The sequence below is a fragment of the Lutjanus erythropterus genome, chromosome 11, assembly GCF_056507025.1.
Source record: "Lutjanus erythropterus isolate fLutEry1 chromosome 11, fLutEry1.hap2, whole genome shotgun sequence".
NCBI lineage: Eukaryota > Metazoa > Chordata > Actinopteri > Lutjaniformes > Lutjanidae > Lutjanus > Lutjanus erythropterus.
In genome coordinates, this window is record NC_139327.1 from 13,043,289 (window position 1) to 13,054,551 (window position 11,263).

At 39.2% G+C, this 11,263-nt stretch overlaps 1 protein-coding gene across 1 annotated transcript; it reads right to left on the reverse strand.

The window, feature by feature from the left end:
- Nucleotides 1–360: 360 nt before the first annotated feature.
- On the reverse strand, nt 361–5,479 carry tmem88a (transmembrane protein 88 a). Its single transcript, XM_084730853.1, has 3 exons — nt 4,947–5,479; nt 2,542–2,852; nt 361–888 (listed from the first exon to the last, which is right to left on the reverse strand). The coding sequence occupies exons 2-3, from the start codon at nt 2,833–2,835 to the stop codon at nt 604–606; spliced, it is 579 nt and encodes a 192-aa protein (XP_084586979.1). The 5' UTR covers nt 2,836–2,852; nt 4,947–5,479; the 3' UTR covers nt 361–603.
- Nucleotides 5,480–11,263: the final 5,784 nt, after the last annotated feature.

Here is an 11,263-nt window from a genome sequence, read left to right on the forward strand (position 1 = left end):
AGCTATTTGGTCTGACTTGAAATTTCTTTTTAACAAATTATTATTTGACAACATCACATTTTTAGCCTGTGATATCTCAGTGTGTGCTTGTTGCTGTGCTAAGTAGAATTCAAATGAGATAATAATTCCTGAGCCAGATAGCACATATATCTCCATGTTACATCTATTTAGATGTCAGAAGAAATATGAAAATTACTTAATGTGTCTTTGCCATGAAGACTAGCTGTAACTGGTTTGTACACAAGATTTTTAATGGCAATAAGCGACATGGTTTGGCAGGTTAAAACCAATGTCCCAAGTGTTTGTGGAATAAAATGAAATGTGAGTTCTGCAGGTTGCAGGTGTAAAACAGAAAGCTCGGCAGGTCAAGTGACACTTTATTGTAAAAAGATAAAAAATACATTCAGAACACTGAAATCGTATACAACAGGCAATATAAATTTCCAAACAAAGACTATAAATGATGAAATATGGGGATTTTTACAATGGCCTTAGAAAAAGAAATACAATAGAAACTTGGTTTAAAAAAGATCCAGACTCAAACAAGCCAACTGTCATCATTAAACAGGGATACACATCACAACCATGTAAAATCCTCTCCTGCTACACCCACACACTACCCTTCCCCTCCCTGTCAGAACCTCCCTGCTGGCCGCAGCAGCCTCCTGAAGCCCCCTGGCGGCGTGAGGCGGGCAGGTTCTTGTAGACGGCGCGGCTGTAGGGAATGAAACACATGCCCAGCTGGAGGTGTCGGGCCAGGCGGCAGTAGGCAGCGAGTGCCAGGACCAGCAGAGGGGTGAGCAGCAGAAAGCCCACAACCAGCAGAGCCACGCAGCCGGTGTCATCCAACAGGTCTGAGCAGTACAGAGACGTGCCATGAGGCTGCACCTGGAGAGCACAAGGAGGGGGGAATCAATGAATAATGGCGTGCTTGCAAAAATCAAGGAGTGTACAGGACGCAGACACTTGTTTTACTATGTTTGTGGGGATCATTGACTTAATGCATTTTCTAATCTCTTACCATAACCCTATCCATCACAACTAGGTGCCTAACCCTGCCCCTTACCCAAACCCTAACCCTAACCCTAAAACCAAGTCTTCATTCAAACAGCTTTTTAAACTTTCTGAATACAGTATGTAATGTATTCACATTGGAAACGTGAGCAATTAACTATACTCAAAAAAGTCAGTATGCTCCAGTTATGCTGTATTTTTTTAATATGTGCAGTTGGGGTACACTATTGTCCCACAATGCATTGCAGAAAGGAACCAGAGCAGCTTAGTCGCAGCTGCAAAAACATAAAATTAAGCTCTTGCAAGATCGAGTAAGATCTTGGAAAACAGTATCAAATCTCTGGGAAAACATAATGGTGGCGTTCCCAAATTCCCAGTTTGATTGACAGTCTACATCATTTCCTGCAAGGACAAAAGATTTCCTGAACCTTAACTTTACACACCATCTAATATGACATGTTTTATTATGAATATATACTATTAGGGGAGACTAGGGGCATTTGTAACAGTTTTTACACTTTCCATCATAAGTTTCAGACTACTTGAAACACTTGACCAGGAATCTTCACTGTTTTTCCATAGACCCCCTTAGCTATTGGAAAGACGGCGCAGGGACCCCCTACTGCATATTAATAATAATATTTTTTGTCTCTCTATTTCTTGTTTTTTTAGCAGCAGTTCTAGCATGGCTAATGTTAGCTGCGTTAGCCTCACCCACTGCTCTTTCTCTGGTGGTTTCTGAGGTGGAGGGGGAATTAGGGTGTTAGAGTCTCGCAAAGATGCAAAATGATCCATTGTGGCTTACAGAGTTCACTGTTCATTTGGGATAAAAAATATAGCTAATTGTCCAATAAATTTCAATAATTAGCAGCTAACTAGTTTGCTGCTATTGATAGTTGCTGCACAGTGATCTAGTCAGTTAGCTAGATCTCATGATTCCATGAGGATTCGTGAATAGCCTTTTGTCAGTGTTGTGTGAATTGAATGTTTCGTTTTTTATGAATAGGCTGATTTATCTTTGCTAATGATATGTTGGATTCATGTTAATGTGTATTTTTAGACAGGCTTCTGGCTCAGGGGCATTTGTAACACAGTGTTTGCCCCAGATCTCGTAGCCATGATAAACTCTTGTATGCTAGCAAGCAAGATTGTTAATGTTAAAAAGATAAAAAGAATGTAAGTTTAAATTTGCTGTCATCTCAAGTTTAAATAGCAGAAGAAAAGTAATGGAAATCCAAAAAGTAACTTTCATACCTAAAACTTTTTTTTTGGTTAAAAAATTCTACTGAGGGAAAATGATCTTGGTCCTTTTCCATGTGCAGAGAGGGTCCTACTACTGCTTGTGCAGCGTAATCACTCTAGCTTGTTTCTAACTGGAATAATTGAATATGTTACAGTCAGCCCACTCACAATTGCCCCTGGTCTCCCCTACAACTATTATACCTTGTCACACTTCTGTCAGTCAAAGAAAGTGAAAAAAAGAAGAAAGGGGGAAAAAAACAAGGAACTTTCACAGCAGATTCTTACTGTGGAGTGGCAGAGGAAGCCGAATATGATCATGACGAGAGCCGGGGTGAGGATGGTGCCGAACACGACGCTGGCCAGTGTGGCGTTGATCAGTGCTATGATCATGTTCTGTGCAGTGACCAGCACAGAGCATGCCCAGCAGTCCAGAGAGCCTCTTAACTCCAGGGGGGTGTCAGCTGCTTCGTACGGAGGCGGCACCACGACCCCTGACCCCGCTCGGGAAGGGGAGCCCCGCTCAGAGTGAGCATGCTCAGACATTGTCTTCTCCAGCGTCCCGTTTCGTGACAGACTCATCTTCCTTGTGGTCTATACTGCAGGGGGAAAAAATACGATTGATGAATGTAACCAGTAATGTGGATTGCTGTGTCTTTGATTTAACCCTGCTGTTGGGACTGAAAGTTTACATTTGGGGAAAAAAAACTGTATAAACTGTGTTATTGAGATAATGTGTATTTATCAGAGTATGCCAAGTATTTTAAGTGTGTGCATTTGTCTGATGTTGAAAAAGCATATCCATAAAGCAGTCTGTATATATCTTATTGCTCTCCCTGCATGCCCTAGTTTCTTCAGTCTATCCGTTAAAACCATGGAAAACTGAAGAATGTTAATCCGTTAAAGCAATTAGTTCCTTAAATAATGTGGTGAAAGGTGTGGAAAGTCAACAGAGATAACCGCAGCAGCACTAAGTGCGAGGAAATGGGCTCCAGTGACCCCACCTCCAAACTCCAGGATAACCAGAACAATGAGCCAGGAGCAGCTGGAAAGCTCTGAAAAATCGCACTAATCTCTGATCTGACTGTCGAACAATGTTATGACTTTGATTTTGACAGACGTGATGTTATGCTACAAACATTTCCACACGACAAATTAAGAGTGGTGATAAAATGACAGAGGCGACTTCCACCTTTTCCCTCAAGAGTGCTAGTAGCTACTGGTACTACGCCAAGCATTATGTGAACACGTGTTTTACGAGCAGTATTTCATTTTTGTCCCGTCAATCGACAATCGTCATTTTTCGTAAATTATAGTTTACTAAATTTGTACCACCCATTTTCATCGTCAGCTCACTAGTTCTAATAAATCTGCCCTAGAACTCATTGTACATTGTTGGATTTTGGACACGTAAGTGTATTAAATCATGAATAGTTTTTCATAGAAGGAAACGAAGGATGTAACAAACACGTCAGAAGACTTGCTATTTTTTCCTCCTACTCTGGGCATCTTTGTTGAGAAGAGGTTTTCTTAATGTGGATTTTTGTGGTTTATTGTCTTTTTTAAGATGAAGTATGAAGAGCATTAAAAATCATATTATTCTGATTCTTCCTCTTCTTTCTTTCCTCTTCTTCTTTTATAGTTTCTCCAACAATCCTACAAGCCAAGCTTAAAAAGCATTTTTTAAATTGCTTTCATTTTGAAGTGGCTCTGTGTGTGAGTGCATGCCAGCAAAGTTTGTCTGCCATTCGTTCACTGAGCAACAGAGCAACACTAGCCTTATGATGATATCATCAATACAGTTTTCATGTCGTCTTGAAATGACAGAATATGTTTCATTAGAATGAAGTATTGCATGTATTCCACAGGTGAAAAGTACTTTTACCCATTTCAGCTGGTTTATGTTCCTTCGTGGGAATTTTGAGATACTTGGACTGTACTTGAGTCTTTCAATTCAGTGCTACTTTATACTTTTATTCCATCACAGTTCAGAGGGTAATATTGTAGTTTTTACTCCACCACACTTATTTGACAGTTAAAGTTACTACTTTTCAAGATTTTACATTCAAAAACCAAAAAAATGCAGTTACTACCAGATGTCTGTGAGTTATTGATGGGATTTCCCCTCTAAACTTTTCAGATGATTTCATTTAAAAACCCATGTTGAATCCCAGATAAATCAAATTATCCAATAACTCACTAAAAATCAAAGATTGGATGTAAAAAAACAAACGTCTAAAATATTTATATTTATAGAAATTTGTATAGCAGAACTCTTTCTTGTTTCTCCCATGAATCATCTCATAACCACTCAGATTCATTTTGTGAGCGTTTGTCCAGGCCTGACCCCAACGCTGGGTACCACTGGACTAAATTACATAACTTCATTGTATGATCTGGTTAAAACTAGCTCAGCTGACTCCAGCTAGCTCATTGTTTCATGAGTATTAATAATCAAAATCCGTAAAACAATAATATATAACTTGCAGGACAACTACTTTTACTTTTAATACTTAAAATACATTTTGATTATAAAATGTCTGTACTTTGACTTAAGGAAGATTTTTAATGAATACTATTACTTGTAATGGAGTACTTTTACTTCAAGATCAGAATACTACTACTCAAGTAAACCAAGCCTTTTAGTTTTCTGTATTTTCAACATTATTTTTTTAAAAGTTCATTGTACTCACTGTGCTGTAGAGCTGCTGATGTGTCCTCCTGCGGTTCGCTGGTGGCAGCAGATGATGGGGCTGTGAAAGACCTGTGGAGCGGTGAGCGCTCAGAGACAAAGAGAATTTCAAGAATTTCCTCCTGATGTATGTCCTCTCTGTGTGAAAATCCAGATCTTGAGGGTGTTATCCAAATGTAGGTTGAGTTTCTTCTTCTTAATTAAATTTAAAAAACCTTCTCCTTTTGTGTTCTGGCCTATTTCCAAAAATACCATCAGATTATTTGCCTGTTATGAATCTGAAGTTCTCCCTCAAACCTCTAACGGAGCGGGTCAGAAAAGAGCTGTGCAGACTTGAGGAAAATTCTGCTTTCCCACTGGCTTCAGTGCTTCCTTCCCTGACATTCTGTTTCCTCACTCTGACTCCAGTTTGCGATATGATTGAGTGGTTACCAGTGTGTGTGTGAGCGTGTATCCTGTGTTGCCTCTGATGCAAATGCACAGAGAGGCAGGCTGGGCTGTGTTAAAGGCTGCTGTTAGTGTCTGGGCAGGGGAGCAGTGGAGGGTTTCTGTGATAACCCCTGGAACCAGGGGGAGGGAGACAGGGTGTTTATTTGGAGAGATTAGAGGAGTCAGGGTTTGCTGCCCAATCCACAACACTTTGCACCCTCACTGAGGACTTTCTCTACTCTACTGTCAGATACTGATAAGATGGGTTTCAAAATCCCAAACATCTGAGTCAGTTTTATATTGATGTTCTTCCAAAAAAAAAAAAAAAAAATCCAAACAGACTGCTAACAAACCCATTTTGTGGCTTTAAGACTGGCTGTTACATAACACTTTGGCCATGCTACAGTCCCCATCACACTACACTGTGCTGATGAGGTTGTGAACAATGAGACAGCACGACTCAACTGTTCCGCAAATCTCTATCTGAACAATGCAGCGTGACGTATATCCGTTTTATGAGCTGTACATTTCTGTACTTCCTATAATATTATAGTAACATTATTTTCAGCTACAGGTAGAGGCAGTGGGATTTGTCCGAGTTGCTCCTAAAAGCAAGAGGACGTCATTTATTAACAGTATATATAGTGTTTGTTTGTTTGTTTGTTTCTCTGTTTCCTGGCCAGGGATTACAGATGAAATTTAGTTTCTAGGTAACTCTGGTAAAGTTAAGGAGCTCAAATAAACGAATCATTATAAAATGATTATAAAAATACTCAAAAACACTATATACAAAACAAACAGTAAATGCTATAAACAAGTACAGCTGTTTTCCATCCTTAAGTTAGTAACTTCACTTTGCACAGTTAGCTTGGTACATTTTCTCAATATCTTTTAATATTCATTTTATATTTAACCAAGAGTTTTTGAGCAGCAACAACACAAAAATGAAACAAAACACCAAAAACATCTTTGCTCACTTTCCACTGCTCCAACAATCACTAACTCTGATTTGATCAAAACTAACCCATAATTCATAGAGGTGTGACAATATTCTGGCTGTAACACACCATTTCCCCCCACTGCTTCTCTGATGTCCCGTTTCCCTCTCACTCCTCTCCTGCTGATATTTTCACATCAAACTCAATGAATTCATTTTGACCAAACCAGAGCCAGGACGTTTTTGATGAGTTTTATTTTGTTTCTGTTGAGTTTGAATGAAGATGACTATGCTAGCTGGCTAGCTAATGTTGCTAACAGTTATCTAAGACACTGATGTGATTATCAAAATGCTCAAACACACTATAAAACACTGCACACTACAAAACGGTAAAACACCTTGAACGTTACGTACCAAACTAACTGTGAAAAGTGAAGTCATTCAGGTTGAAATATCATTACGTTTGTAAATGAAGGTGGTGGCCTGGTAGCTCAGTTGGTAGAACATTTGCCCCCGGCTCTGGCTCTTTGAGGCAATTTATTTCCCCCACTATTTCTCCCCCTTTCCTGTCTTCACTTCAGCTGTCCTATCTAAAATAAAGCCAAAAAAACACCAAAATATATATATTTTTTTTAAAGTTTGTAGATGCCTGTAATGTCACATTAACAGGAAGTAAACAGACGTGCAGCTCATTAAACGGAAATACGTCACACGACATTGTGCAAGTATTGAAAAGCATCAAGTTCTAAAATAAGAAGGTAAAGGGCGAGTCAGAGTCGCAAGACTTGCCTCAGAAGCAGGAATGACAGAGGATTGGCCCTTGACCTTCTGATGAAAAACAGAGCTCTGCTTTCAGAAAACATAAGGAAATGAGTATGTTGGGAGGAGGAGGGGAACGCTGACTAATTTGGTGGGGAAAAGAGGCTATCATGGGACTGATAAGAGACCAGAGAGGTTTAGTTCAAAGGATGAAATTAGTATTTCGATATGAAGTCTCATTTTTTTTACCACTTTGGATATCTTTGTTTATTTGTTTCTTAGATGTATTCTCTCCCTGAGGAGAATAAAGGCATTTCAGCTGAAAATGATCAAAGTCCATCCATTAGTGTTCTAGGTAAAAAAAAATGTGGGAGCAATGAGTGGTTTTGCCATTAACAATGCCACAGCACGCTGTTTATATGTGTATGTCAATGTCTGAGGGGGCTGGTAGAGGAAGAGCGGCCTTCCTGTCCTTGGAACCGGGATATCCGCTGCTGTGTCCACGTTCTATGCTGAGATGTCCCTGCATCTGCAGTTTTGGCAGTCGCATGTCCTCTAACCCTGAGATTACAATAGAAATCTATGGCAAAAATAGCAACCAGAAAAAAAACCCCTCTGGTTTACACATAGAAAAAGTTATGAGAGTGTCTGATTACATGTAGCGGCGAGATATTAGATATAGATATTGTTATTATTTGCTGTTTTTAAAATGGTGTAAATGTAGACAAACATGTATATATTTTTATGTTATTTTATGATTTATTGACTTTATTTAGAACCCAGTTTGTAGCATTGGCAGTTTATAAGCTGTAGTATGACTGTGTCCCACCTTGTTCAAATTATCTAGGCCACATATTGCTGAAAAAGAAAAAAAAAGATCTTTTATTAGTTTGATGTTGCTCCTGTCACTTTGTTACTTCTGGATTACTATTTCTTAACTAAATGGAGCAGCTGCAGCTTTCTGACAGTCATATCAGGAACATGCTGGAGGGTAAAATAAATGCTCTGAAGGTAGCCTCAAGCAAACTGGACCAGTGGAGCCACCCGGTGGCCATCAGCTGTAGACTGTGACTAAAAGACAGCTGCAACACGCACGTTTGAACTGTGTGACCACTAAAGAGGAAGTGGCCTTCGAATTATCAGCTCTTTCTAACTCACTGAGTAGACATGCACCTGCAGCTATTGTTAGAGCCATGCAGAAATAGTTTACCTTTGTGTTCGTCTGTAGAGAAGATTAAGACAACAGATCTTCAAGTCATGGAAACCCATGTTAATACACACAGCATGTGCACAACGCTGGCAAAATGAACACTATTCAGGCTCACTGTCACACACTTTCAAAAATATGAACAGAAAACCAGACTACAGCTGTGAGGATGTACCTTCAGTTAAATGCTAACATACTTACAATGACAATGATACAGATGTGACTGATGGTAACGCCATTAGTTTTGCATGTATTGGACAAATTGAAAATTTGAGCTGATGAACGCGCTTGATCAAAGGTCTGACGATCATCAGTTCATCTTGCGGGTGACATGAATGTGTGAACCAGCTTTCATGTGAACTCCTCTAACAGCTGTTGAAACATTTTACTTTAAAGCCGCTAATGTCAACCTCATGTCAGCCCTACAGGAAAAGCCAGGGGATCATCAAAGTCATTTGAATTATAGCTATTGAGATGTTTCAAGACCAAAGTAGGAGACTACCAACAATGCTATCACAAGGCTGTGTGCTAGTGTGGATTACAAAAAAAGGACCATACAATAAACCCAAGAGTCTTGATGTGTCAGTCACTTAGCAATTTAAGTCTCACTCACTCACATGACCTTTGCAGCCATAGGGGTGCCTGATGGATGCTTGAGCAGTCAGGGATCTCCATGGCTCTCGACCTTCTGCTGTGCATGTTAGGCTTCCATTCCTTGAAGTTGTCTGGCGAGGATTTTCTCTGTCTGCTTCTTCGTTGTTTGCCTTAACTGTCCCCTTTAGACTGGTCTTTGACAGGGAAGAGTGTCGTAAGGTGTCTATGTACCAGGTAAGTTTGCTGTGCATTGCGGTTGTGAGTAAAGGGTTCTCCAGCACAAGTGGTAATTATCTGTCTTACAAATTCTGTGGGCCTATGTTCCATGTAGAGCTTATGGAGCATCAGTTTGCAGCACTTGCAGTAAATGCCTGTATCCTGCCTTCAGCATCAGCTCTCCAGCTCTCACATCCAAAAACAAGAGTGGAGACGACCAGCGACATAGAGATCCACGTTCACAGGAAAGCTGGTGGGATTTCTTCTCCAGATGCTGGTAAGTCTTCTCTTGGCTGAAGTTGCAGTGTCAATTTTCGATAGTTCTGCTACTCTTATAATGCTTCAATATTTACATTGTGTTTATCAAACCAGTATCAACACTAATTTCACATAGAGGCCAGTTTCATGCCCATCAAGCAGATCACATTGCCCTAAACAACTTGCAAAATATATTTAATCCTGCAGTAAAGGTTCTTCAATGAAATAGTGAAAAAGAAAAAAGTATGTCTCACATTCCATCTTTGCAGTTGAAGGTGAACCCACCTGTACTTGCTTGAGAGATAATAAAAGATTAAATGCAGCATATCATTTTGGACATGCAGACCGTATAAGGAGAGCATGCCTGACTGCCTGCAGATCAGACTGAATCAATTAAACTCTCCACACTACAAGACGTCCGGTGAGACAACAGGATGGAATTGAGAGGCAACGACTCGGTGTTGAATAATTTATCAAAACATTTTATTTCCTTGAACAACAATACAATATGTCACAGAAAAATCACAGAGGGATTTAAGACAGGTCTGGCTCAGGTTTTCTTCTATGTGAGTTCTTTTTGAAACAATAAGTGCAGCATAAATCAAACAAGAGTCAAGAGGAAAAAGAGCATTATTACATCCTTCAAATAATACTAATAATGAGGACAAGACACACACAAAAAAAAACAAAACCTTGACGTCATCAAAAGTCACATCCCTAAAAGTCTCTGCAAAAGTGTCAAGAATTACAACTACTGCTAATGCTCATCATAAAACCACTAATGCCTCACAAGATTATGAATTTCATACAATGGAAAAAAACATTTTTAAAAAGATCTCGTATTTATCTGTTAGATACAGTACAAAGACATCATTCCATTTCTGTTACAAGCAACTGTGTTGAAATGGTTCTAAGCACCAACTGGTTGGTTTGAGTTGTATCACTGACTGCTGTTCATACATCATTATGTTGTTTAATGAGGGGGCATTGAGGCAAGGAGGGGTCTAGCACCATGGAAATTAAACCGCCCTCTCTGATTGCACTTCCCCTGTCCACACATTATGACCATACTACATTTGTGAAATACCTTGTAGCCCCTTATCAAGTGAAGTACCCTTTGATATGCAATAAATATATAAGAAAACAACCATGTACAGTATAAATAATGTCACAATTTACAATTTTCCATTTTTCTCTGTAATCCAAAAAACAGAAACTGACAACAAAAAGAGGTATAAAAGTGGGAAGAAATTCCCATTGCAGTAATTTAAACTAGAGTGAAACAGGATATTTTTAGGATGTAATATAATATAGCAACAACAAAAACAAGTGACTGAGGTGGACAAATTTGACCATATACAAATTAGATTTTTGATTGAGAACAAAACTACATAAGTCTTCTAGTAAACCTGAAAACAGATACAGTATGTACAGTAAATGGTGTGCACAGACTAATGAGGGCAGGGGTAACATCTGAAAGGTGTCATTTGTGGGGATTCATTAGAATGCTGATAGAGCGAGCAGTGATGCTGAACATTCATTTAAATGTAAAAAAAAAAAAAAAAAAACAGGCCTAACTTATGTAACCAAATCACTGCATGTGAATACAATCCAGTGTAGTACGTGATGATCAAATTTTATGTAGGAATCAAGGGTTCTGTGTGTACTTTGAAGTAGAACTAGACCGATAATTTAGCTTATTGCAAGTACCTTTGTCAAGGATGGCTGATACATCAGAGGAACTGAAATGCCAAATAATGTTTGAGGTCATTTAAAAACAACGGGTCTTATGCAAGAACGTGTCTGTGTCAAGTCAGATTCAACAGATTCTCCTAACTTCAGATAAGTGTGTAAATGATCTGTCTGTGTGTATTTCAGTGCACAAGCAACAGCCCAATAATACCATATGAGGCTGTTT

What these genes read in the sequence shown, in the direction of transcription:
- tmem88a (XM_084730853.1), bottom strand. Translation starts at nt 2,835, where the DNA reads ATGAGTCTGTCACGAAACGGGACGCTGGAGAAGACAATGTCTGAGCAT. An exon ending in GCTTCCTCTGCCACTCCACA is followed by an intron (nt 889 to 2,541) that starts GTAAGAATCTGC and finishes TGTGCTCTCCAG; the next exon opens with GTGCAGCCTCATGGCACGTC.